The sequence below is a fragment of the Chlorocebus sabaeus genome, chromosome 24, assembly GCF_047675955.1.
Source record: "Chlorocebus sabaeus isolate Y175 chromosome 24, mChlSab1.0.hap1, whole genome shotgun sequence".
In the NCBI taxonomy this organism is placed as follows: Eukaryota; Metazoa; Chordata; class Mammalia; order Primates; family Cercopithecidae; genus Chlorocebus; species Chlorocebus sabaeus.
The window spans coordinates 33,679,884-33,706,891 of NC_132927.1; the positions used below are offsets into that span (position 1 = coordinate 33,679,884).

Below are 27,008 nucleotides of genomic sequence, written 5' to 3' on the forward strand. Positions count from 1 at the left end.
TGTTTTCATTTATTTCACACAAGGAGATGCTTTATAAGTTTCATTGTTTTGTAGTCCAATTAGTTTTCCTATTCTATTATCTCAAACTTTTATCACAGCTTCTTACACCAGACTTCACGAAATTAAATTTTAAGGTTTAGATACTGAAAACGCTCGAGGAAAGACAGTATTCTCACTATTACGTATTAAGGATTCTCTAGTTTGCAGTTAGGTGATTTTATAATACATGAAAATGAATATAATACACTTAAGGTGCATTATATATATGAAACGAAGTGTTCGTTTTATAGCGTTCATTTCGGTTTTATTTTATAATACACGTAAATGCTTTCAGTGTATTATTATGTATTATATGAAATAAAGTGTTCACTTGAATTTTGCCTCCCTTCAGTCGAAAGAGATAAGTAGGCCTTTATTGTACAAAAAAAAAAAAAATTGTCCCAGCCTTTTCAAATGTAAGCTTAAACTGGCAGGCCTATGAATGCCACCTGCAGCCTTACTAAAGGAGTAATTATTCAAAACGAGAAGCCCCCAAGAGTCCCCATCTTAAGTGGCTTCCTGCTATTATTCCCGCAAGAATCCCAGCGACAAGACTCGCCCAACCTGAGGCTCCTGGCTCTCTTTCCTCGTCCTGAGTCAGCCCTTCCCACTACTCATCCCGAGGAGACATCTTCCAACATCCGAACCTTCCAGACTCCCCTTCTTGCCCCCACAGAGAAAACCAACCCTATTCCCTTCGGACACCCAGTTTCCCCTCTCGGCCGACCGGTCGCCCAACCCACCTCGGCCCCAAGCACCCCTCCCCCATTTCACGCTCCGCCCGCGCAAACACGGAGCTGCCACCCCAACCCTTCAGTTTCGCGTCTCTCTCCCGAGGGCTCCTCCTGGGTAGCCAGCAAACGCCCGCTCCTCAGCCCGCCCACCTAGCTGCCTGCAAACCCCGAGCCTGCCACTCCCTGAAGAGCCGCCGGGGCCCACCTCGAAAAGCTCGGCCGTGGTAGCCATCCCGGCCGGCTGAGAGGCTCGCCCCGCACTGGATGCCGTCTCCGCTTCACATGCTGCGCCTCAGAGGCGCGGCGCAGAGGTCTCCGCTCGGCTCGCCAACCCTGGCTCCAGGCCGCCGCGGGCTCCCCCACTCCCCACAGATCCCAAGCGGGGCGGGAGAGCTGCCATGAAGCGAAGCCGCAAACGCCTGTCAGCTGCCTCCCGGCGCCACCCGCGCTGCTCCCATTGTCACCGCCTCATACGCCGGAAGTGGAACTGCGCGCGTCCCGGAGGTTGTCGGGAGGGGCCAGCGAAGAAAACGAGCGGCGGGCGATCCGAAAAGAGGCTCGACGCTACGGTATATGAGGAACTTTGATCCTTGCGGGCCACCGTTCCGGAAGTGGAATTTAGAGAGAAAGTACCGGAGTTGCAGGGGATAGGTAAATTTCTCAACGTTATAGGTTGCGGTTCTTAGAAGTTTTTGTGGTGTATGTTGAGCTAGAGCGACTCAGAAGTGTTAGTCACCTCACCTAAAAATAACCTCTCTGCTGAGCGCGACCGGTTTGTGGCGCAGGATGAGCCTCGGGGCTTCTGAGAAAGCTGGTCTGCACTGTTCCTCGGTGGCGACCTTAATTATGAGATGAGTTAATGCTTTACTGACTTACCATGGCGCAGCGTGCAGTGTGGCTTATAAGTCACGAACCGGGAACTCCACTTTGTGGCACCGTGAGATTCTCCAGGTAAATGCAAATCTGAATCCTGATCGATGAAGTAGCATAGTTTTGTGGTGCTTCGTGGCCCATGTTTGCCACGAATAGCTGCGTGACCTTGGGCTAGCCAGTTAACAGACCCCTGTTTCGTCTGTTAAATAGAGATTTTAATAGTCTTACCTTACAGTGTTGTGAGAATTGAGTTGATGGCTCGTACATATTAAGTATTACGGTGTATGTTTTCTATTAGTATTGGATTTTAAAATGACCTCCGTCTGCTTAGGATTAAAATGGAGATGACTAAGGGAAAGGTAGAAAATTTACTGAGCACTAAACATGTTTCAGATTTTCAACATGCATTGACAAAATCATTCAGGAACATTTTATTCTACTGAAAAATCCATGCTAAGTTACATCAGACTTTGTTGTTGTTGTTGTTGTTATCGCTATTTTTTCGAAACAGAGTCTCGCTCTGTGCCCCAGACTGGAGTGCAGTGGTGCGATCTCGGCTCACTGCAAGCTCCGCCTCCCGGGTTCACGCCTTTCTCTTGCCTCAGCTTCCCGAGTAGGGCTGGGACTACAGGCGCCCGCCACCACGACCAGTTAATTTTTTGTATTTTTAGTAGAGAGGGGGTTTCACCGTGTTAGCCAGGATGGTCTCGATTTCCTGACCTCGTGATCCACCCGTCTCGGCCTCCCACAGTGCTAGGATTACAGGCGTGAGCCACCGTGCCCTACCCAGACTTTTATTTTTATCATGTAAATTTGTGTCATTGGTAGAAATCAGCTGTTTACAGTTCCTAATTGTTGAAGAAAATAGAAACACAAAAAAAATTAATTCACTTTTTCGTATATTGTGTTAAGTTGATCTGGTTCCACTTTTAGAATTTGCCCTGTGTAATCAAAATAGCTCTGTTAAGAGAATTATACAATAACTCATTGTAAAATGTTGGTGGCAGTCGACTGGGTCTGTTCACCTTCTGTTCTCTGGCCGTTGATAATTCTTTTTTGTCACAATTCGTTCTTCCCTGAAGAAAGTTTATAGTGAAGTAGCACCGTAGTAGAATTGAGATCGAGGCAGAAAAAAATGAAAATTGGTTGGCAATGAGGATATGAAAAATTCCTTCTTTGCAACCTAAACAGTTTTTGTTCTGGAGGGCATCAGAGTTGGAGTTTACCATATCCCCGCAGGATTTCTGGCTGACACTAACCCCAACATTTGTTGTTGGACCTCACTCTCTGGTTTAAAGGTTTCCTTTCCAGATAATAATAGCATCCAGTTACATCTGGCTTAGGTCGGTATCATACCCCATAGTTGTAGACCCATTTAAGAAGCTTTGAATCCTGTTTTAGAAAAAGCATATAATAAATTAGAAATGATAGATTGAGTCATCCAACAAAATATTCATTGAACACATATTGAGACATTGTATAAGGTCCCAGATTAACTTATCTTCACAGTCAGTTGTGAAATTTTTATACTTAAGAACTTTATCCTCTAGAAAATTAGATAATAAGAGATTGGACTACAGTTTAGTACAGAGAGCTCTACTATTCATATACAGAGATTTAGATTAATAAATGGCATTAACCTGCTATGCCATGTCATTACTGGTGTGCTACCTGATTCTTCCCCTTTCTCAATCAAGAAAATGCATCAGAATGTAAGTGAGATTTACCTACACATGGGTAACTGCTTTTGGGTTTTTTGGTTGGCTGGTGGTTTTTTTTGTTTGTTTGTTGTGTGTGTGTGTGTGTGTGTGTGTGTGTGTGTGTGTGTGTGTGTGTTTGAGATGGAGTCTCACTCTGTTGCCCAGGCTGGAGTGCAGTGGCAAGATCTCAGCTCAGCTCACTGCAACCTCCACCTCTCGGGTTCAAGATTCTCCTGCCTCAGCCTCCCGAGTAGCTGGGATCACAGGCATGCACCACCACACCCAGCTAATTTGTGTATTTTTAGTAAAGACAGGGTTTCACTATGTTAGCCAGGCTGGTCTCAAACTCCTGCCCTCAAGTGATCTGCCCACCTCAGCCTCCCGAAGTGCTGGGTGAGCCATTGCACCCAGCCTACATATAGATAACTTTGAATACATTCTTTTATATATACACACACACACACACACACACACACACACATATATACACACACATATATATATATATATTTTTTTTTTTTTTTGAGACAGAGTCTGGCTCTGTCGCCCAGGCTGGAGTGCAGTGGCCGGATCTCAGCTCACTGCAAGCTCCGCCTCCCGGGTTCACGCAATTCTCCTGCCTCAGCCTTCCGAGTAGCTGGGACTACAGGCGCCCGCCACATCGCCCGGCTAGTTTTTTTTTGTATTTTTTAGTAGAGACGGGGTTTCACCGTGTTAGCCAGGATGGTCTCGATTTCCTGACCTCGTGATCCGCCCGTCTCAGCCTCCCAAAGTGCTGGGATTACAGGCTTGAGCCACCGCGCCTGGCCTTTTATTTTTTTTTAATATTAATAAACATCAATATTTTTTAGCAAAAACTGTTTTAGCCAGGTATATTTTTGACTCTGGTAAAAACTGCTGATTTGTTGCCACCCCTTTATTTACAAACAAGAAGATAGGCTAAGGGAAGTTAAGTGATTTACTCAAAAGTTAACAGCTGATAAATGACGTTGTTCTGGACTTTGGAGTGGAGGTAGAAGGAATGAGGAAAAGTACATATTTTGGAACTGAGAAACTGTGATCTAACAGATTTCTGTAAACAAGCAAAAGCATCTTCTGTTTCCAACCAAAGAAAAGATAAATTAGTAACTGCTTACTGTTCAACTCAGCACATGCAAAAACATTGTGATTTTATTCTTTTTTATTACCTAAAAGTATCTTCCAGGGCCATAGAGATAAACTGTTATTACTAAAATGATCTTCCTTGTGTTTGTAGGGATTGGCAAGAAGACTTAGGGTACCTGTCATTCACTATAGGTTGAGCAGAATAGAACATTCCTTTTAAAATTCTACCATCTCAACTAATGAATCCAAAATTGTGGAGGGTTAAATTGAACCACTTTGTTAGTCCTACTGTAGCTACTAAGACAGAATCAGAAGAAAAAAAAAGTTCTTATAGATCCCTAAAATGGTTCAAGTACATACTCCTTGCTGACCAAGATGATATCTGAGTGGCTGAGAGACAAAGATTTTGAATTATAATCATGTACTCTACCTAAACTAAATAAATAAATTGAATTAAGCATTTTCAATAACAGATTATATACCAAATATGAAAGTTACTCTAATAGTAACTTAATGGGCAGTATAATTTTTTGGTTGTTGGCATTTGTGGTTGTGTGTATGTATTTGTTTCTCATGTATTTTATTATTATTACTGTTTGCCTTATATTTGGGAGTTTTTAAAAAATTCTTTCATCTTGGTTTTACTTGGAAGAACCACTTATAATGTTTCTGTTTCCATAATGCAGGCGGTATCCAACTGTTGAAAAACGAGCCAGAGTCTTCAATGGAGCAAGTTATGTGCCTATTCCCGAAGATGGTCCCTTTCTTAAAGCACTGCTCTTTGAACTTAGATTATTGGATGATGATAAAGACTTTGTTGAGAGTCGTGATAGCTGTTCACGCATCAATAAAACATCCATTTATGGACTCTTGATAGGAGGTGAAGAACTCTGGCCAGTTGTTGCTTTTCTGAAGAATGACATTATATATGCTTGTGTTCCACTAGTTGAACAAACTCTGTCCCCTCGTCCGCCATTAATTAGTGTTAGTGGAGTTTCACAAGGCTTTGAATTTCTTTTTGGGATACAGGATTTTCTTTATTCAGGTCAAAAAAATGACTCTGAGCTAAATACAAAATTGAGCCAGTTGCCTGACTTGCTTCTGCAGGCTTGTCCATTTGGCACTTTATTAGATGCCAACTTAAAGAATTCATTAGATAATACCAATTTTGCATCTGTGACTCAGCCACAAAAACAGCCAGCTTGGAAAACTGGAACGTACAAAGGAAAACCACAAGTTTCTATTTCTATCACTGAAAAGGTAAAATCCATGCAATATGATAAACAGGGTATAGCGGATACATGGCAAGTTGTTGGAACAGTGACTTGCAAGGTGAGATTTTTCTCTGGTATTTGCTTTATCGTTTTATTTAACATATGGAGAAAGTTAAATTTGCTAGTTGTGTTTTAAATAACATTTTTTATTTTCATCTTAAGCAGCAGTTGTTAAATGGGAGAGTCATGTAAAATTTTATGTTGTCTTTTTGAATTCCTTACCAATTATATTAGTTATCTGTGGCTGTGTAAAGAATTGTCTCATTGTCCCCAAAATAGACATTTATTATTTTCATAGCTTCTGTGGGGAAAGTCTACACTGGGAACTTTCAGTGTAGAGTCACTCATGAAGTTGCAGTCAGGTTTTCAGTTGAGACTATAGGCATCTGAAGGTCTGACTGAAGCTGGAAGATCTGCTTGCAAGATGACTCACTCACATGGCTAACAAGTTGGTCCTAGTTATTGGAGGAAGGCCTTAGTTCCTTTCCACATGGACTTCTTAACTGGCTGCTTAAGTGTCCTCACACTTGGTGACTGGCTTCCCTCAGACCAGATGATCTGAGAGAGAGAGAGAGGAGAGAGAGAGAGACAGACAGCCAGGCAGAAGCGATTATTTTTATTACCTAGCCTGGGAGGTTACACTTCCACTACTTTCTGTTCAGTAGAAGCAAGTCATTAAGTGGTCCATATTCAAGGGGCATGGAATTAAGCTCCACCTATGAAAAAAGTAACGTCAAATAACTTCAGAACATACTTTAAAGTCACCACTCCTATTTTCCATTTTCTTTAGGGTGTGAAATTGACATCTCTGACATATCTAAAATTATATTGAAGGACTCTTATTTAAATAAGTCATTAGATTAATATTGGGTTCTCTGTAGAAATAGAAAATAGGAAGGAAAAGACAATGGAAATAACAATACAGTTAGTGGTGAGTCATGCCATGTTGAATAATGATTGAAAATAAAATCCTCCAGGTAAACTTTCTACAAGTTTATATTAATAGTATTCTCGTTTCTTTATTTTTCTTTCTTCCTTTATTCCCTGCAGTTATGTATATTTTTTATATGTCAAATTTAATGTGTGGCTGTATATAAATCTGATAGATAAAACTAGAGTTCAAGAGCAGAGAATTAGAACAGTCCTGACAGAAATATTGGGTCTTTTTTTTTTTTTATCCTGTTTAATGTTAAAGTTACGTAAAAGTTTTTGTGCCTATTTTAAACTCATATCTATCGTGGTCAAAAATACACTCCAGTTACTCACTTTCTTAGAAATAACTATTGTAAATGGCTCCAAAATTGAGGTGTTCATGGATTATGTCATTCTTAAGTTTTAAAGTAGTTGAATCTTTTTTCTCATAAGTTCAACGAAATGAAAATAGAAAAATAGGGCCCGGCGCAGTGGCTCATTCCTGTAACCCAGCACTTTGGGAGGCCAAGGCAGGCAAATCATTTGAGGTCAAGAGTTTGAGACCAGCCTGACCAACATGACGAAACCCTTTCTCTACTAAAAATACAAAAATTAGCCAGGCGTGATGGAGCACGCCTATAATCCCGGCTACTCAGGAGGCTGAGGCATGAGAATCGCTTGAACCTGGGAGGCAGAGGCTGCAGTGAGCCAAGATTGTGCCACTGCACTCCAGCCTGGGTGACAGAGCTAGACTCTGTCTTAAAAAAAAAAAAATAGAAAAATTCACCAGTTCTGTTTTTTTTTCATTCTGTAGCAATAAATAGGGAATATGTTATTTTTGATATAATGCTAATTAATACCATGGCATTTAATGCGTCTGTTCATTGATAGGCTGACTGCAGTTTACTCTTAGGAGAATTTCAGATTGGTTCCTACTCTTAGTCCTGATACAGATTATCATGATGGGCAATTTTCTTATTTAAAAAATGTTCTTAAGGGAAAAAAAAGGGGTATACCTTAACCTACATGCTAAATGTTTCTTTAAGGTTGTATGTACATAACATAACTGTTAGCCAGATATTCTTTAAGTACTTCCGAAACTTACTGTTTAAAGGAATTTTATTGTGAAGCCCATTGTAAATGGAAATAATCATCTTCATTTTATCCTACTCTGGTAGAAAACCAGAGCCAAAGGCCAGTGGTCCAAAGTTCTAGACCTCATTCTTCCACTAATTTTCTGTGTGTCTTTAGAAAGTTACACAATTTTGTGAATCTTTTCTCATTTTTAAAATGAGAGAAACTCTTAGGTGCCTTTTTATTTCTTTAATAACTTTTACTGCTAAAGTTGGGTTTACATATGCCAGATTGGTTTAAAGGGTAGTACACCAATTCCTTCTAGAATGGATGTTCTCATCCTATAGTAAATAACTGATGATCTGGCATTTTAAGTGCCCAGATAGATTCATTGGCAGATTCCATGATGGCTGATGTTTCTCTGACCCTTTACGAATGTTAAGAGATTAATTTACTAAGTATAAACTGAATATTATTAAATTATAATGGTATTTACTATTGATGTTTGCTTATTTTGTCTCCATAAATATCTATCAAAAACAAAACTACTTTTCATTTGTTCTTATTAGTTCACATATAGAAAATAGCAGATGATTTAAAAGTTAAAACCCTAAGTTTTTTTTTTTAAGTTTTAAAGTAAGATTATATGGCATATTTATTTTTAATGTGACTGACATTGTTGTAATTGTCACTGACAGACCTTATAAAGGCACTGATTATATGTAGTACTCTTCGTAATGCCCGCCTGCTAAGTACTTACATTGTATAGCAGATACATAATGAATTCCCACACATGTCAAATAGTAGATAAAACATTAAAAGTGAAACATTTCATATTAGAAATTGAAAACAAAAGTGGGTTTATAATTAGAAAAAGATAGCCACTCAGCAAACATTTTTTATTACTGTTTTCTATGCATAGAAATGTGTCAGGCACTAGAGATACTAAGAAAAATGTAGCGATTCTTGTTTCAAAGAATTTAAAACTTGAAAAGAGAAATGGACCAGATACCTGTAGATAGTGGACAGTTAATGCATGGTGCAATCTATGTATATGATAGTGCATTAGGAACTAAGTGTTATGCTTTCAGAGTTCACTAACTCTTAAAATATTGTGTAGTTCTGGTGAAACAGAAGATACTAATAATTCTTATGGGGCTCAGTTGGTCAGTTTGATCCAGGCTTTAATAGAGGTGAATTTCAAGAGAGAGGTACAAAGACCCTGGCTACCTACACAAACACAAGTAAAGTATGTCAGTCTGGTTGGGCCAGAAGAAGCCACTATAAGATTTATAGGAGTAAAGATGTTTAACATAGAAATTAGGGCTTATTCAAGAAGCACTGAGGAAATAAGTCTTTGATCCTCTAGCTATAGCCTTTCAGAAACAGTCACTGAGGAGATAGTCAAATCAAAAGTTCACAAAGAAGTCCGAGAAACTGCCATGTCTGTCTGTTAATGACCTCACAGAGGAAATTCAAGGAAAGGTCCGCAGAAGTGTAGCATCTGGCCACTTTGGCCTTGAAGTAGGAGTTCAAGGACAGGTTTGAGAAGCTGACCTATCTGGCTTCAAGGAACTTTCAAGAAAAGTTACTTCCTTTTCTCTTTTCCCTTGTGAATCTCTCATGAGTACCTCTCATTGGCAAACTAACCCAGACTACATAGGGAAGAAGATCCTGGGCTTCTCTACATTGCAAAGGTAGGCTGTAGAGGTGAAACAGAGTGTAAGACTTCACAGAGAGCATCAAATGAGCTAAGACATGAAGAATGAAAGCATTTACAGGGAGAAAACATTGCAGCTGGAAGGAATAGCACATGCAAAGGTACATTTGGAGGTATAAGACAGTATGGTTTATTTAGGAAAATGCAAGAATCCAATATGACTACATGTAAGTTGCAGGGTAGAAAATTATTAAGGAGGTAGATTAAAAAACAACCCCATTAAAAAGTGGGCAAAAGGCATGTACAGACACTTGCCAAAAGAAGACCTACATGCAGCCAACAAACATGAAAAAGAGCTCAACATCACTGATCATTTGAGAAATGCAAATCAAAACCACAATGAGATACCATCCAACACCAGTCAGAATGGCTATTATTAAAAAGTTAAAAAACAACAGGTGCTCGCAAGATTGCAGAGAAAAAGGAACACTTTTACGGTGTTGGTAAGAGTGTAAATTAGTTTAACCATTGTGGAAGACTGTGGCAATTCCTCAAAGACATTGAGGCAGAAATACCATTTGACCCAGCTATTCCATTATTGGGTATATACCCAAAGAAAAATCATTCTGCTATGAAGATACATACACACGTATGTTCATTGCAGCACTATTCACAATAGTAAAGACATGGAATCAACATAAGTGCCTATCAATGATAGACTGAATAAAGAAAATGTGGTACATATACACCATGAAATACTGTGCAGCCATAAAAAGGAACGAGGTCATGTCCTTTGCACGGACATGGATGGAGCTAGAAATCATTATTCTCAGCAAACTAATGCAGGAACAGAAAACCAAACACCACATGTTGTCACTTATAAATGGGAGCTGAATGACGAGACCACACGGTCACGGGGGGAACAACCACACTGGAGCCTGTCAGTTGGGGAGGTTAGGGGAGGGAGAGCATCAGGAAGAACAGCAAATGGATGCTAGGCTTAATACCTAGGTGATGGGATGATCTGTGCAACAAAATACCATGGCACGCGTTTACCTAGGTAACAAACCTGCACATCCTTCACATGTACCCCAAAACTTAAAAGTTGAAGGAAAATAAAAAGGAGGTAGATGAGAACCAAACAATGAAAGGCTTTACAAGTAATTCAGAATTGAAGTAGAATCACTGAAAGGATTTGAGCATGGAAAAAGTATAATAAAAATTATGTTTCATTAAGATAGCTCTGGCATGGAGAGCTAGGAGGATGGAGGATTAGAGGACTGATTATAGGAAAGCAAGTCCAGAAATACTTAGTGGGCTGTGGCAGAAATTGTAAGGGCCCGTATTGATGTGGTTCAACAGGAATGGAGAAAATTCAGATTTAAATTATCTTTGTAAGAGCTTTAGAGATAAGCAATGGAGTCTATGAGGGCCCTCCTGGTCTCTGACTTGGGTGTGTAAGAACATGATAAAACCATTAATAAGAACACAGAAAGCAAAGAGAACAATACCTAGAGAAAAGTGAGTTAATTGGGGAAAATGACTTTGGTAAATTTTGGGAAGCCTGAAACAGACATTTGCTTCTGAGATTTTGGTGATAATCTTTCTGTTTGCATTTCAGTGTGATTTGGAAGGAATCATGCCAAATGTTACCATCAGCTTGAATCTCCCCACCAATGGATCTCCACTTCAAGATATTCTAGTTCATCCTTGTGTAACTTCTCTTGACTCTGCAATTCTGACTTCTAGTAGTATTGATGCAATGGATGACTCTGCATTTAGTGGGCCTTACAAATTTCCATTGACTCCACCTTTAGAGTCATTCAACTTATGCTACTACACTTCCCAGGTAAACAACCGTAGAATAGTTGAGAGTTTGCTGATCTTTATATTCATAAATACTATTGATAAGTAAATAATTCATACTCTTGGTATGAGAACTTAGAAAAAGTTCTATTTATCAGACAATAATTGATGAATGAAGATGAAGATTTGGGCCGGGCACCATGGCTCATGCCTGTAATCCCAGCGCTGTGGGAGGCTGAGGCGGGTGGATCAATGGAGGTCAGGAGTTCAACGCTAGCCTGCCAACATGGTGAAACCTTGTCTCTACTAAAAATACAAAAGGTTAGCCAGGTATGGTGTCGTGCGCCTGTAGTCCCACCTACTTGGGCGGCCAAGGCAGGAGAATCACTTGAACCCAGGTGGCGGAGGTTGCAGTGTGCCAAGATTGCACCAGTGTACTCCAGCCTGGGCGACAGAGCGAGACTCCATCTCAAGAAGAAAAAAAAAAAAGATTCACTTCTTTGAATGAGATACCTCTTATCTTTGGTGTCGGTAACTATACTTGTAAATAGCTTTCAAAATAATTGAATTTTTTGTTTTAATGTTCCCTAAAAATGTTCACGGTCATGGGATAGATTTTGGTATGATTTAGTCGTGGTTTTAACCATGAACGTAATAAAATACCCCTCATCGCAGGCAACCTGAATTACAAATGTATATTATTACTCATATCTGTTTATTTATTGAATAACTGTTTGTGTGTTAGACATTGTCCTAAGCACGTTACATGTATTTTCTCTAGTACTGTAGTACTGGTAACAACCTTTAATTAGACATTATCCCCATTTTACAGCTCAGGAGAGTCACAGAGAAGTGAAATGACTTGCACCAGGTCTATAGTTGATAAATGGCACTGCCTGGATTTGAACCCCAATTTTTCAGACTCCCAAACCTCTTTTCTACTATACCATTTATCTCTTGTCCTAGTTGTGGATAAGTAGGTTAGAAAAACCTACTCAAGCTAGCTTAAGTAGAGCAAATTTATTTTGAGAATGCAATAGGCAGTCTCATTGCCATTTAAGAATAAGAAAAGAAGCAGACACAGTTCTTACTGGGACTGGAACCAGAAAATTAATATCAGCCTGTACTCAAGGTCCACCTTGTCTGTCACATGTCTGCTTCTCAGTCTCCTCTTTCAGCTGGCTTTCTCTGCTTACACATGACCTTACAGCTCTAGGGCTTGCACTGTATAAGTAGCCTTTCTGTGTCTGTCTTCACATGTACCAGAAATAATGATTGGCTCACCCTAGCCTACAAGTTGTTTCCCCTTCAGTCAGTTATTGATGACCAACCAAGTAAGTTACTGCTGAACGAGGGGATTGGAGAACTCATGGGATTCAATTGGAGAACAGGAGCTGTGGGCAGATTGGCAGTGCCTGCTGCACGCCTACTGCATACCCTATGCTGCGGGTCAGAGAACATGGAGACGGGGAGCCTGGATGAGCAAGTATAGGAACAAGCATGCATTGTACACCTTTGTAAAGCACTTTTCTCATCTCTGAAAACAGAAAGAGAGAAGAATCCCTATCCTTATAACGAATATAGATTCATCATTGCTGTTACTAAAACAACTTGGAATAACCTCTAAGTCATTAAAAGTAACTCTTCTCAGTTACTTTTGGTGTTTTAGACCCATTAACCTGAGAATTATATAGACATTTATGTTTCTTTTTAGGTCCCTGTCCCACCAATTTTGGGATTTTATCAAATGAAGGAGGAAGAAGTACAACTAAGAATAACCATTAATTTAAAACTTCATGAAAGTGTGAAAAATAATTTTGAATTCTGTGAAGCTCATATACCTTTTTACAATAGGTAGGAATAAAATCTGTATTGCCATAATTTCTGTCTTCCTTAATACATTCCCACTGCTCCACAATAAATTGTCTTTCTCTTTTACCTTACTTTTAAGGTCTGAATAATTTTATTCTATTCAAATGAATGCTGATTTTCTTGATATAGTCATAAAAATAATCTGTTTACCTTTAAATATGCCTTTATCTTTCTAGTAAAACTTACTAGTAAATTATACACTTAAACCAATGTAGCTTCCTCAGGAATTATTTTTCTAGCAATTTTTCCGTATACCAGTCAAACCAAACTATCAACAACCTGGTGAATTAGCCAATTATAATATTACTTTATTATCAGTTCTACTTTTAAATTTATTCTGCAGCACAGTTTTTTGTCAAAGTATATCTACATATGTAGTAAAATCATAGTCTTAATGTTATAGCAACCTATGTGACTGTATTAATACATTTTATATGATTTCATAGTTGTCTTAAGGACTAATAATGAAATACACATCACCACCAAAAATGTTTATGTGTGTTTTATTGTTTTTCAAGATTTAATATTCATTATTTTTTCTATTCTGGAAACTTGAATACAGATCTGCTTTTATGCTGTCCTTGTATTAAGTAGCAGTGGCCAAGTTTGACTTAGATCTCTTAAAACTGTTATATCTGTGATCTTTTTCTATTTTGTCCCTTTCTTTTTAAAGGGGTCCAATTACACATTTGGAATACAAAACTAGTTTTGGCCAGCTCGAAGTATTTCGAGAGAAAAGCTTATTGATCTGGATTATTGGTGAGCAAGTTTTATTTATTGATTTTTTTTTCTTTTCATTTACTGTAGAATCTACTTGATTTAGAATAGTTGATTGGTATATTTGTATTTTAGGCCAGAAGTTCCCAAAATCAATGGAAATTAGTCTTTCTGGAACTGTGACTTTTGGAGCCAAGAGCCATGAGAAGCAGCCATTTGACCCAATTTGTATTGGAGAAACAGCATATTTAAAGGTAAACATATTTATATGGCTTACTACAGTAGAGCCCTTCCTTTGTTTGTAAATTGCATGTTTCTAGTTGATTTTTAATGTTTTCCACTAATTGTTTTAGAATTCTATTCTTTTTGTCTGGGATAAGTTCTCTTTTGGATTTTTGTTTGATTTTTTGTTGTTGTTTAGTATTAGTCACTTCTATTTCACTTAATACTTGAACATTTTAAAAAGCCAGGCATAGTGGCGGGGTGTCTGTAGTCCCAGCTATTGGGGAGACTGAGGTGGGAGGATCGCTCAAGCCCAGGAGTTCAAGGTTACAGTGAGCTAAATTGTGCCACTGCACTGCAACCTGGACAACAGAATGCAACCAGATCTCTTTTAAACAAGGGTTTTTTGTGTTTTTTTTTTAAGGGAACCAGCTAACCTAAATACCCCAACTCAGTCTAATTCCACTCAGCTCTTGGTTATCAAATTTGAGATTTGGGCCAGGCATGGTGGCTCCCACCTGTAATCCCAGCACTTTGGGAGGCCAAAGCGGGTGAATCGCTTGACCCCAGGAGTTCAAGACCAGCCTGGCCAGCATGGTGAGACCCCACCTCTACAAAAAATAGAAAAATCAGCTGGGCATGGTGGTGCACACCTTTAGTCACAGCTTTTTGGGAGGTTCAGATAGGAGAATCACCTAAGCCTGGGGAGTTCAAGGCTGCAGTGAGCCATGATAATGCCACTGCATTCCAACCTGGGTGATAGAGTAAGACTCTGTCTCAAAAAAAAAACAAAAAATTTGAGATTTGTGTACAAAAAATAGAAGATGTAGTCCTTACCCTCCAAGAATTTTTCAGTGTTGTACATCAATAATTTATCAGTGCTAACAGCTTTGATATTTCAAGAAAACGGTGCTACAGCTGAAGTTATTGTGGAAAGCTTTACAGTGGAGGTGAAGTTTAAGCCAAACTCTGAGGCCTAGATATGCATGAATATGAAGACTTGAAGACTGACTAACAATTGTTTAGGTAAAGAAGTTACTTAAAAGAGTAAAGAAGGATAAACAAGGCATGCTTAGAAACCAGTGCTAAAAGTAGTAGTACTATAAGAGACTGGATACATAATTTAGATTAAGATTATACAGAATTTGAATCTGACTTTTATTCCTTTGGTTGATGGTGTACTTTTTTAAGTAGGGGAGTAGTCTTTCACAAGTGATACTTTATGAATGTTAATCTGGAATGGACGTAAGCAAGGTGAGTAAAAAAACTAGAGATAAGCCAATCTATAGCATATTCATATTCCATATGAAAGGGTAATATTATAATAAGTTAATAATGCTGAGTTAGTGTAGTGTCAACAGAAAGAGAAAAGAAGGGAAAAGGGAGAAAAATGAAGGGACTGCTGTAAAAGCTGTGATAAAAGTAAAGCCTTGACTACTAAGTAAATACAGAGACAAGAAATGGTGTTGTTCAAAGATGATATTGTTAAAAAAAAAAAAAAAGGAACTTAAACCAAATTTGACGCTTTCGAAGAGGGTAGAGATATGTGAATCTCATTCGTTCATTGTTTTATTCCAAATATCTAGTCCAGGACCTAGGACATAAATATTTGCTGAATGAATGAATATACCTAAATTATTGATATGAAGAAAATTGGGAAGAAATGGGTTTCATATCATATTTTTGGCTGGTAATAGCAATATAGCCCATTGTAAATGTTCAGTGGGTAGCTAAAAATCTAAAGCTTGATTCACAAGAGAAGGCTCAGCTGTATATAAGGATTTAGGAATTATCCACAGAGAAGAAATAGTTGAGGCAGTGGAAATAAATAACAGAAAAAAGATAAAATAATAACAGGAAGATTCAGAAGAACAAGTGAGGGAATTAAAGGAGTGATTAGAAAGGTAGCAAGAAAACCTAAATAAAATGTATTAAAGAAATCAAGAGAAATACAGGCAATTAGGGGAAGTGGTAGTGAAGTCAGAAGTATACTGGTGATAATTCATTTCTTCTATCTTGGCTTCACTTGTGTCCAGAAGCTTTGTTTCAAGGATTATTATAAAAATTCCTACTTCAGATACCTTTCAGAAAAAAATGTGGAATGTTACCACACATTGTATGTCCTTCAAGGGTTGGAATTATGATTTTTCTATTCATTCCCATCACCAACCAGTTACACTCACATTGAAAGCATGTAGCACATATTTTTGTTGACTGAATGATCTAAGTGTGTTTTACAGTATTTCAGTTGTATGCATATCAGTCTGGTCATAACTTATACTTACAACTATACTTAATGTTGTATTGAGAATTATACCAGCGTTGAGAATTATACCAGCATTGAGAATTATACCAAAAAAAAACAAGCAAAAGCCCTTTATTATCAGAGATAATTTGAGTTGCAACAGGAAAAAAAATTGCTGAGAAGATCTGAAAATTACATTCTAAATCCCATCTTATGCATGTGATCAGTTAGTTTGGTAATTAATAAAGTTAGGAAATGGGAGAAATTTTGTGGGAATAGAGATAGGAGAAAAAATATATAAAAAGATATCAGGATACTGCAAAAATCTGGAGCATTTAGCAGCAGAGATGAGGAGAATCACAGCAAAGGAGAACAGGCGCTCCATGAAATGTAGATTTTTTTCACAGGTCATGTGAATGTCATTGTAACTTAGGGGCACCCTGGCCACTACACTTCAACCTGGACAACAGAGTGTGCTATGTCTTCAGAGAAGGTACTAATGATTCACTCTCTTACAGCACAGTGTAATAGTTGGCATGTGTAGTGATAGCCCCACATTGTCAATGAAATCCAGGAATTATGGAGGATGTTTTAGAAAGGTTTTCTAGGTAAGGGAAAAGGTAATTCCTAAGCTTAGTTCTATAAAAGTTAAATTTCACCCTTCTGGAAAATTAAGTAGTACAGCTCATTCCCCCTAAACACAAGATAAACTGATGTTTCTGTTTTCATAATTACATTATGTTTTGCTAGAAGGTTTATACTTTCCTGCCTGTAAAAGACTTATGATCTAGAATATATCATAACCACGTAGCCCTAGGGATAGAAGAGAATATACGGCATACAAGACAGCAGCACAGTGGGAGACAGCACCAGCTTTTGGAGTCGGTGTGGTCTGAGTTCAAATGCCAGCTCTGCTGCTTATGTGCTGGGATACCAGTTGCTTCCATCTTTGAACCTCAATTCACTCAGCATACCTTGCAGTATGGATTAGAGCTGTTAGTGAAGTGCATATTGTGTGTTAAGTACTTCATAATGACAGCCTTACAAAGAAATGGCCCTAAGGCAAAGGGAAAAAAAAATTATGTGTGTGTTTTTGTATACATATGTGTGCACACACACATGCACACACACACAATTCAAGTTTAATACTTGTGTATTAAACTTTTTATTTTACTTTGTCAACTGTGTAAAATAAATTCACTAAAACTGGGTCAAGGGAAAAAATGTTACCATCCTTTTTACCAAATGATCACCTTAATTTGGTATATTTCTCTCTTCTTTCTAGCTTCATTTTAGGATCTTAGATTACACACTCACTGGGTGTTACGCAGATCAGCATTCAGTTCAAGTTTTTGCATCAGGAAAACCAAAAATAAGTGCATGTAAGTTATACAGATTCAAACTAACTTAAGGGAACTAAAATGGTGTTTGCAGTTATTACCTAAGGTAAAATTTGAATGTAACAGAATTTAGAGATTAGAGAATAATCCCAATTTATAAAATTCTGGACTGATCCTACCCCACATAACTGTTTGTGTACTTTGCACTGTCCTCTGCCTTCTCCTTGTTTATAAAGTGGTCTGGATGAGCAAAGATTGGGATAGAGGTGAACTTCAGTATAAAATTAGATTTGTTTTTCTCTGGTTATTTTATTCAGAGATGATTCACAGAGACTGTGGTGTTGAACAGACAGGACCTAAGCCTGGCTCAGCCATTTCATTAGGTGTATAACTTTGGGCAAATTAGTGAACTTCTTGAAGTTTTAATTTTCTTGTCTATAAAATGGAAATAATAGTGCGATTTACCTCAGGCTTGTTATGAGGTTTAAATAAGATTATATTGACTCAGTATGATACTTAGCATATAGTATGGATTTAGTAGATACTAGAGATGGTTCTTATTTAAAACTTTTAAATATCTTTAGCAAATATTGCAATCAATAAGCATTATTTAGCACCTTCTCTATTCTATCAATAGGAAGACAATAAAAAAAACGTTTCCGGATTTTAGTATGTTTAATGGTTGGTAAAGTATAGATCTATATGTGTGTACACACACACACAAAACATATGAAAATATGAGACAAAAAACAATTTATAAATGAATCAAAATTATTTAATTCAGATCAAATGGAAATATGTAACATAGAATAGTAGCTAAAATGAGGTAGAGTTACCTAAACTTAAGCAAAACCTTTTTGCCTCAAGGAGAATAAAGCTGTTATATATGTGGACAAGAATGATCCCAATTTACACACATTTTTATTATTATAGTTAGATTAATATTTCTTGAACTAAGGATTAGGGTTCCTAAAACAGGAAGAAGAGGAAAGGACTCTCCATGGTCATTTCAAGAGAATTAGAGAACTTAGAACTACAGAATTTTAGGCAGCTACTGTGCATGACAATATAACTTCTATGTAATGTAACCAGAGTAAACCAGTATTCTTTACTTCCCTAGGCTGGCCCTGTGTTTTCTCTTACATCATTTTTTTGTTGTATATATGGGAGACTGAAAGCAAGCAGACCAGTATTTTAGATTGTCTATGGGAAAATATTTTAATTTATTTATGTTAACTAAACATACTACAGTAATTTCCAGAGAGCATAATACAGCATGGGAATATACCTACTTCTTAATACAAAATATGTTGAATGAAAGAACTCATTTTAAATTAATATTATGACCCATCTTTTCTTCCTCTGTTAGTTTCGGAATCTGACTGCCAGTTTGTGCAATTATGTAAAACTTTATTTTGCCATCATCTTGATAATAAAATCTGTTTTCAAAATATACAACTTAATTTAAAAATAGTAATAATAATACTTTAAATAATAATGGCTAATTTAATTAATTTAATAAATTTAAATAATAATGGCTAATAATAATTTAAATAATAATGGCTAATATTTATTGCTTACTATATGCCAGGCAAAGTTCTAAGTGTTTTATGTATATTATCTCATTAATCCTCACAGCACCCTATTAAGTGTTGTTATCTCCATTTTACAGATGAGGACACTGATGGAACTGAGAGATTAGGGTCCCATAGCTAGCAAATGGCAGAACTGGGAGTCAGATACTCAAGCATTCTTGCTCCAGAACCTGTCCACTTAACAGTATGCTGTCTTGCCACTCATTGTTACTGGGTTTGAGTACTTTGAAGAGAACAAAAAAGACAATATAGTCTATATTCTTTTCATTTATGAAGAAGGGCATGAAGAAGAAAGGTAGAGAAGGCTGAATTGCGCATTTAATTATATTTAATCGGATATTTAATTATATATATATATAAAGAATTTACATATGTAATTCCAAATGAACATTATTATCTCAACTTTACATATCAGAAAACTTTAGTTCAAATAGGTTGCCATTTTTGTAGGGTTTCAAAGCTATTTTTAAAAAGGCTTAAATTGATCAGAACTAGAATAAGAAATCAGTGAAGCAAACCATTTAGAATGTTGCTAGGAAGTTGGGTGTTAATTTATATCTCTGACATTTTGGGTAAAGAATAGCAAGACCCAGAATCAGGGCCATCGTGATAAGGTTATAGAAGAGAAACCAATGAAAAATGTTTACTGTTTTTACAGTCAGAGTAATGGTCCATACGAAAAAGATTTTAGAGAAAATGTGAAGATAAAATTGGCAGATTTGGCACAAATGAGAGATATTTCATGTAAGGTCAAAGATGGGTTGTTCAAATATTTAATGAGTCCATATTTGTAAAATGATAAAAGTTATAATAAAGTCTTGATAATATCAAATTAAAATGAATATTTCAAAGTATTGCCTTGAAATAACTGCATTGCACAATTTCAAAAAATCATGACTTTGCTCTCGTTGAATTTTTGCTAAGATAAAATAGTCTTATCATTAATTTCTTTTTCTTTTCTTTAGACCGGAAACTAATTTCTTCTGATTATTACATCTGGAATTCTAAAGCCCCCGCTCCAGTAACATATGGATCATTGTTACTGTAATAGTCTCATGTTTAAATGGGATTATATAATGATAACAGTTTGAAGGAAATCATAATCTTATATTTTTAATGTGGATGCATATAACCTGTGAGTGAAAAATCACTGAATGATTTATTGTAAAAGTAGTCTTATTTAGTGTTTGTAGTCTGATAGAACTTGAAAGGATGTTTTAAAAGCTAATGTCTCCAATTTTGTTAACCTTTGATTTTATGCCAGTATAATTCAGAACATAGAAAAGTAATGATTCACTTGGGCTCATTTTAGACTAGCCCTGGGTCACCCTGCCACACTTGTTTCTTAGTGTTTCTGTGGCAGACATTGCTAATCAATTATAGCCCTTTTCTCTACTGAGCCTTGAATAAAGGGTCAGGCTCCTTTTCAGTTCAGAGATTCAGGGTTGTAGATGATGTGCAATATAAAAACTATTTTCTCTTCCACATCTAAGTACTAAGCTCCTAGTATAAGGTGTTGTTGCAGAATACCAGAGGCCATGTTAGAAACAACTACATCTCTTCAAAAAACAGCCAACAGAGACAAAGGAAAAGTGTTTAAGTAGTAACCTGTTCTTCTTAATCAGAACTATCCTATTGACTAATAAAGAATCTGCATAATTCTACTTTTCTACTTAAGGTGTGTAATCTCTGTTCGAGAGTTAGTTTTTAAGTAAGCTTGTTAATCTGCCACAATGACATTTTGCTTAGGATGTCAGTAGCCATATTAAGATGTGTGGAATAGCTTCAGAAGAGGATCATAGTGTTTTGTAATCATTTAATGTCTGCAGCTAAATTTTTAAAGGTAATTTAGATCTAATACTGCTCTTTCTGTGTCTTACTAAGTTAAAATTAATGAATGAATTCTGGAAAAAATTCAAAAGGCACTCTGTGGGTAGAGAGTATCATTTAAGCTTATTTTAGTCACATGTAGTATGTATCTCCTTAAAGCTGTCACTCTCACTTTCTTACCATTCTCTTGATTTCTTCAGAAACCATCTAATCATCTTTATTCTCTACCTACTTCCGCAATTATATGTCATATTATGTTTTCACAGCAGTTCATTGTCAAGTTGGACTTTAAGTGACCATTCAAGAAAAGATGAAATCTCACGAACCTCAAAACTTCATTCATGTCTTTTTACAGATTAGAAAAAAATATGCATTAAAGATTAATACTCAATTTGATAATATCTTGGGTTCTGTTTTTTAATGAGTCTTCTAAGGAAACGCTTAGAAAATTTGCTGACTCCTCAAAAAAAAGCATGATAGTTTAAAGGGATAGCGCATATAAATTTAGGATTTGAAATATGATTTTTTAATTAAGGTCAGTCCTACTCATAAACTCATTTTCTGCAAAGCATTATCATGGCATAAGGTTCTGTGTTCAAAATTATCCCAAGTAACAAAGAAAAAAGAATAATTGCCTGACCAGGACTTTAACTTGTTATTCTAGCTTGTTATTCATAGATAATCAGCAGTGAAAACTTTCCTTTAGAAAGAAGAAAATATCATTCCCTGTAAGTTATTTGATCTCTCTTAAACTCAAATAAAGCTTAACATTTCACTTATGTTGATAAGTTAATGGTAATGGAGCCATTTGGAATCTTGATTGTATAAATGTTTACCAAATAAACTAAGGTAAGCAAGAGGCATTTATCTAGTGAGTAGGCGAAGATTTAATATAATAATCCCCTCGGCAAAAGTTTATAAGCAGTTAGAAAAATCAGTGAATCTTCTATTTGGCATTTCTGGAAACCGTAGGAAAATCTAGGGTGTCCTGGAAAAGTGATGAGGTGTTGGGGAACCTGATGCCATCTGTTGCCATTCCATTCTAACATAGTGCTACAGAACTGAACCAACTTAGGTTTTCATCCCATTGAGATCAGCTGGGCACACTGTGATGCTTTTGATTTTGTCTAGAAACCTGTCACTTCAGGATAATTTCTGAAGACAGAGTCTGTTTCCCGTTTGGTAGGTGACCTGTTTAATGTTTTCCCTGTGTCTGGGAACTCCTTAGTGTAATTAGCGACCTTTGAACTCCACAACTAATCCTGAGCTATTTTGTATTCCTTACTCATCTTTAAGGCTGGACCTTTCTTTTCTTCAGAGTCCGCTGCCACAATTAAAGAAGAAACAGCTGCATTTCAAAGGGATTCCGATTCCAGAAGCTTAATCGTGATTGACATGTTCTTATTCTAAGCTATAAGACACTCTAAGAGTCCTTTCTTGGGTTAAAACTTCAATCATTTTCTAAAAAATTATCTCACTATGGATTTTATTCATTTTCTTTGATAACTATTCTTTGCATTTTTTAACTTGAAAGATGCTTTGCGTTTGCAGTGAATATGAGCAACTACTTCCAGTGAAAGATTTGGATAGTGTCAGACCTTCTCTAGATGCAAAATTGCTAAATTGCCTTTTAGTGCCAAAATATGATTATGAAATCTGATGTCTATCACATAGGTAGTTATTCTTCAATAAATTCAAAAGGTTAAAAAAAAAAAGTGTTAAATTTTTTAGAATGAACTCCAGAAAAGATGGTTCATGATTTTGTAAACCCTTCTTTTCTCCATTTTTTACTAACAATATTTTAAAAACTTTTTAAAGCCAGCAATATAGTACTCAGGCAATACACCCTGACAGTAGTGGCATTTTTTATTTTTTATTTTTTTTTTTTACTTTTTAAGTAATTGATTCAAATGTCAAGTTTGAAGTAGTCTTGTCAGGAATTCCGATGACAATTATTTGTTTAAAAAAATTTTTGTATTAAACATTAATCTGTCCCATAAAATAGTTTTCATTTTTTCACACTAATTCAGTATTTCTACTGGATTAAAATTATTATGGTGTTTTTATACATTGTATGATTTAAGATCTTTCAAGTCAGACATTTATACTTAGTCACAATTGCCAATTTTTTTTCTTTTTTTTGTTACAGTATTTCAAAATACCTCATAGACATTGATAGACTCCTACACTACCCCTGGGAGCTAGGTAGGTGGAATTATCATCCAGGACTTCTGTAGGGACTGCTGCCACAACAGAATGGTTGTTCCTAAGACAAAGGTCAAAAAAAGGGGTGTTAATAAACAGTCCTCAGGTTTAAGGGACTTTTTTAGGATTACATCTTAAATTCCAACAAATCAGATTTAGGAGTTACTGAAAGTGAAATTGATCCATCCCTCATCCAAACTTTGCAATACTTTCCTGTTCTGACATCATTTAGATAGTTAGCTGTATTATCAGATTAGAAACCATTGTACCAGGCTGCTGAAAGGAAAAGGAGGCAAAAAGCTAAACATGGGATGAATTCTGAACCTTTTAACCTGGCTGAAGTACGTTGGTCCCTGTTATGCAAATACCTTCAATCCTCTGCTAAGTTCAGTGGAAATAATTTTCTTGAATGACAGGTTTATTCAGTAAGGATTCAGTTGGTGATTAATCCCCCTTTGATCTAGGGTATTTCACTTAACTACCAGTTACCTCGTTCTGACAAAGTGCAACTGAGATTAGGGAGATCACTAGAACACTACCAGGGTGTGCGTTTATTCTCTATAACCTTTTAAAGCAAGGGCCAAGAATGCAATTTATTTTCAGTATTTGAAGATGTAAAGTCCTGTCTGCTAAGTTAGAAAGTCAATTGAATACCAAATGAAGTTTATTTCTTACGTAATAGAACAAACATTTCTTTTTGCTTTGCCTAACAATGATATTAGGAAACATAGGCTTTGAAGAAAGAAGAAACAAAGACTACATTCTAAGTATTGCTTCTAGTTTTGTTTCATGCACTAGAGTATACTTACTGGCCCTGAGATAACCCAAAAATCAAAGCAGTGGCTACAACTTAGGCTGAGAAAATGCTTCTGTTTTATTAAGCTGCGTGGTTTCTTCTCACCTTTCCCCCTACCACCACCAGCACCACCATCAGAAAATGTCATACTGTGTGGTAAAGAAATCCAGTTGAGGAAAATGTGTTGTAGTACACGGTTATCCACCTTAAGACTAATGATTTTGAAGCTTTGTTAACTATTTCTTTTCTTGAGGCAAAGGAGCTTCTTATGTTTCCATTATAAGAATAATTGCATTCATTTTCAGAACGCTTTTTTTCAAAAAAAAAAAGTAACAGCATTACCAAAATACTCAAGTAATTAAATTTTTTCTGCCTGCCTTTCTCTCAGTTATCTGAGTACCTCTTCTTCCATAATTTTAAATTTTGAAATATTACATGGAATTTTGCATAGTATTTTGAGAAAAAAATTTAAGATAATGTTTTGTGCTAGGTTTCTCGATTTGCTGTTTAAAACTGTTTCAATAGTAATGTCAGTCTTTATCTTGTGAGATGTCAAATCAGAGGATTTATTCCTCCAGTAGATTTTAAGACCTTTAAAAAAAAAAGTATAGTGATTTGTTACAAAATATGTTTTTAAAGATTAGATTTTGATTAATGATTGAATTATAAGCAAAGCATTTTAATGCTTAGTAATTACTATTCTAGTAGCATTTTACAATACAAGTGATGTATTTAGATTCTTATACTTTTTTTTGGCTCAGACTTTTTGCAATCTAATTTATAAATTGAAACAATGACTCAAAGAAGTACATATCTAACTTATGTTTATGCCAAGCCAGCTTCCTCTAGTTTCAATTTAATAACTAGTTTCAAAATATATTTTGATAGCAAGTTCCTAAACCATAGCAAAATTGCGGATCAGGAAAAATATAAGATGCAGTATTCTATAAAGATAGAAGGCAGGTTCCCATTGGCTATGTTGCTAAGAAACTAGTGTTTTTAATCATTACACTCCGTGCAGTTATATTTATTCAATAAAACAGGATATATTTTGAAATTGACCATCATAGAATATGTATATGTACACACAACATACATATACAAGTATATGAATTTATGTAAATGTATACAACACTAGTGTGTCTGACTTGATGGGTTTCCCTGTGAAACATGTCGGTATCATGTAAGATGAAGAATATTTTAAGGTCAAATATTCAAATATCTTTCCTCCAAACACAGTATTAGTTAATAGTAGTGAAAGGATTCATTAAACTGAAAATTGCCAAGGAACTCATGAGTTCCTTGGTGATTGAAACAAAGTGATTAAAACTCATGACCTGAAGTCTTTCCAACTAGCCTCCAACTTTCCTCACCAGCTGTTTTATGGATATAACATTAGTGTTTGTGTATAGCCTGGAACAAGACAAAGCTGTACCTGTATCACTAGTTTCTTGCCTTATAACTGCAAGGGCTCGTTGATTTTTCGAATGCCCTGGCCAATCTGTATAATTGACATCAGTGTATTGTTAATGTGTGATGCACAAGCATTTACAGATGGACAAATACTCCACACTAAAAACCACCTGCTGAATTTTTTTTCCAGTAGGATGTGAAAATTTGCGTTTCTAATCTGTCAGACATTTAAAGTCAAAACTGCATATTTCCTTTAAATGGCCTCTTTTAAATATTTTATGTTTATAAATTTTGTTATAATGAAAAAATTTTAAATTAGTTATTCCTCTTAAATTTTTACTTTTTCCTTCAAGGGACTTGGGTGCCCTCTGCAGGTTATAAAGAGATAATTAGTGACTATATTTTAAAACCTTGTGATATTTCTCTTTCATACACATAGCCTGTTTACACCCAATTTCAAAGAAAGTGTGAGCTAATTTATCTATGTTAACTCTTATTAATTTGCCAGTGGTTGAAGTTGGAGTTTCTTTTCTCCACTAGTTTTATAGGTGTGTTTAGTGTGAAGAATGTGATGCCATTGAACTTCCAGACTACTTAGCTGGAGCTCTTTAAATGTTGGAACTATAGTAATACACATTCCCTCACAGAAGGGAGATTGGGAAAATAGCTATTTTGAAATGTATCGCAAATGTAGGGAATAGCTTATTTCCTGTTACGTTTTTAGAATATTACACATTTGGAGTAAGTCTTGCTTTTTTAACAGTCGTCATGTAAAATTACATGAAAGAAAATAATTTGAAAATTACACAAGATTTCTCTTTCTTGATCTTGTTGATGATGATGATTGTGTTCTAGCTCAAAAAGCAGACCTTCTCAGAATGTCTTATTTTTTTAAAAAGTGAGTACTAAACAGATAATGCGTAGGTACTGCCCATTGCAGACATAGGTCTACTAAACTAGAAAGAGTATTTGAAGAGCAAAAGGCAAAGGTTTCCTCACCATCCTGTGGAAGTACATGAGTTACTCCTTTCAGTACACCTATACTTTCTCAACAGGTGTAGCAGATTTGTTTCTGAAGGACATAGCAGTTCATTTTTTATATGAAACTGTAGAACTGGAGTGGTAATGGCACTTCTGATTCAATTAACTTACTTGGTGAAGCTGCCAGGGAAGCTAAATATGATGAGAACAAGAGGAATGACTGGGTCAAATTAATAGAAATAGATCTTTTTGCAAGCAACATAATGATTCTGATCATCAACCTTGAAAAGTAAATTAGAACAAGCAAATTGCTATTGAAAAATTCTTTCAGCACTCTGCTGTTGCTACTCAGCTAGTCATAGCTCAGCCAGAGGGAAGGAAAAAAATGCACTCAGTTTTGCATTAACAAAGGAAACATTATTAAAGTGAATGTTTACATTGTGTTTATTGAAGTGTTGAAAGAATATTTGTTGCATCTTCAAGCAACCTGCTGCTCTCCAGACTTACAGTGCATGAGTGATAATAAAAATGAGTCAGTCACTTGTACATTTTAGAAAATAAATAACTTTTAACATAATATTTCTCAACTATGTTAGTTCAAAATATTTAAGTGCCA

General features: G+C 36.3%; 2 protein-coding genes across 5 annotated transcripts in view; one reads left to right on the forward strand and one right to left on the reverse strand.

Moving 5' to 3' along the window:
• The window catches only part of EXOC5 (exocyst complex component 5), a 62,030-nt gene extending 60,778 nt beyond the window's left edge, over positions 1-1,252 (reverse strand). The window contains exon 1 of one of the 2 annotated variants that reach the window (XM_007986793.3): positions 979-1,252. In XM_007986793.3, the coding sequence (XP_007984984.1) occupies positions 979-1,005 (27 nt within the window). In that variant the 5' untranslated portion in view covers positions 1,006-1,252. The remainder of the gene's footprint in view (positions 1-978) is intronic. The other variant, XM_007986794.3, reaches the window with a different exon arrangement.
• Positions 1,253-1,324: 72 nt separating this feature from the next.
• AP5M1 (adaptor related protein complex 5 subunit mu 1) lies at positions 1,325-20,831 on the forward strand. Of its 3 annotated transcripts, none has more exons than XR_012090967.1 (9): positions 1,408-1,724; positions 5,137-5,782; positions 10,992-11,219; positions 12,891-13,030; positions 13,722-13,807; positions 13,901-14,019; positions 16,640-16,725; positions 17,518-17,614; positions 20,133-20,831. XR_012090967.1 is itself a non-coding variant. In XM_037984034.2 (9 exons), the coding sequence occupies exons 1-9, from the start codon at positions 1,651-1,653 to the stop codon at positions 20,213-20,215; spliced, it is 1,533 nt and encodes a 510-aa protein (XP_037839962.2). In that variant the 5' UTR covers positions 1,408-1,650; the 3' UTR covers positions 20,216-20,831. The 3 variants fall into 3 exon arrangements, 2 of the variants coding, with proteins under 2 accessions (XP_037839963.2, XP_037839962.2); XM_037984034.2 differs by having other exon boundaries at positions 16,666-16,725; XM_037984035.2 differs by lacking the exon at positions 16,640-16,725 and having other exon boundaries at positions 1,325-1,724.
• Positions 20,832-27,008: the final 6,177 nt, after the last annotated feature.

Excerpts from the sequence above, each read along its gene's own strand:
- AP5M1 (XM_037984034.2), top strand. The coding sequence starts at position 1,651 with ATGGCGCAGCGTGCAGTGTGGCTTATAAGTCACGAACCGGGAACTCCA. Across the intron at positions 13,808-13,900 it reads CTTATTGATCTGGATTATTG|GCCAGAAGTTCCCAAAATCA; the intron begins GTGAGCAAGTTT and ends TTTGTATTTTAG. Across the intron at positions 16,726-17,517 it reads GTGCTATGTCTTCAGAGAAG|CTTCATTTTAGGATCTTAGA; the intron begins GTACTAATGATT and ends TCTTCTTTCTAG.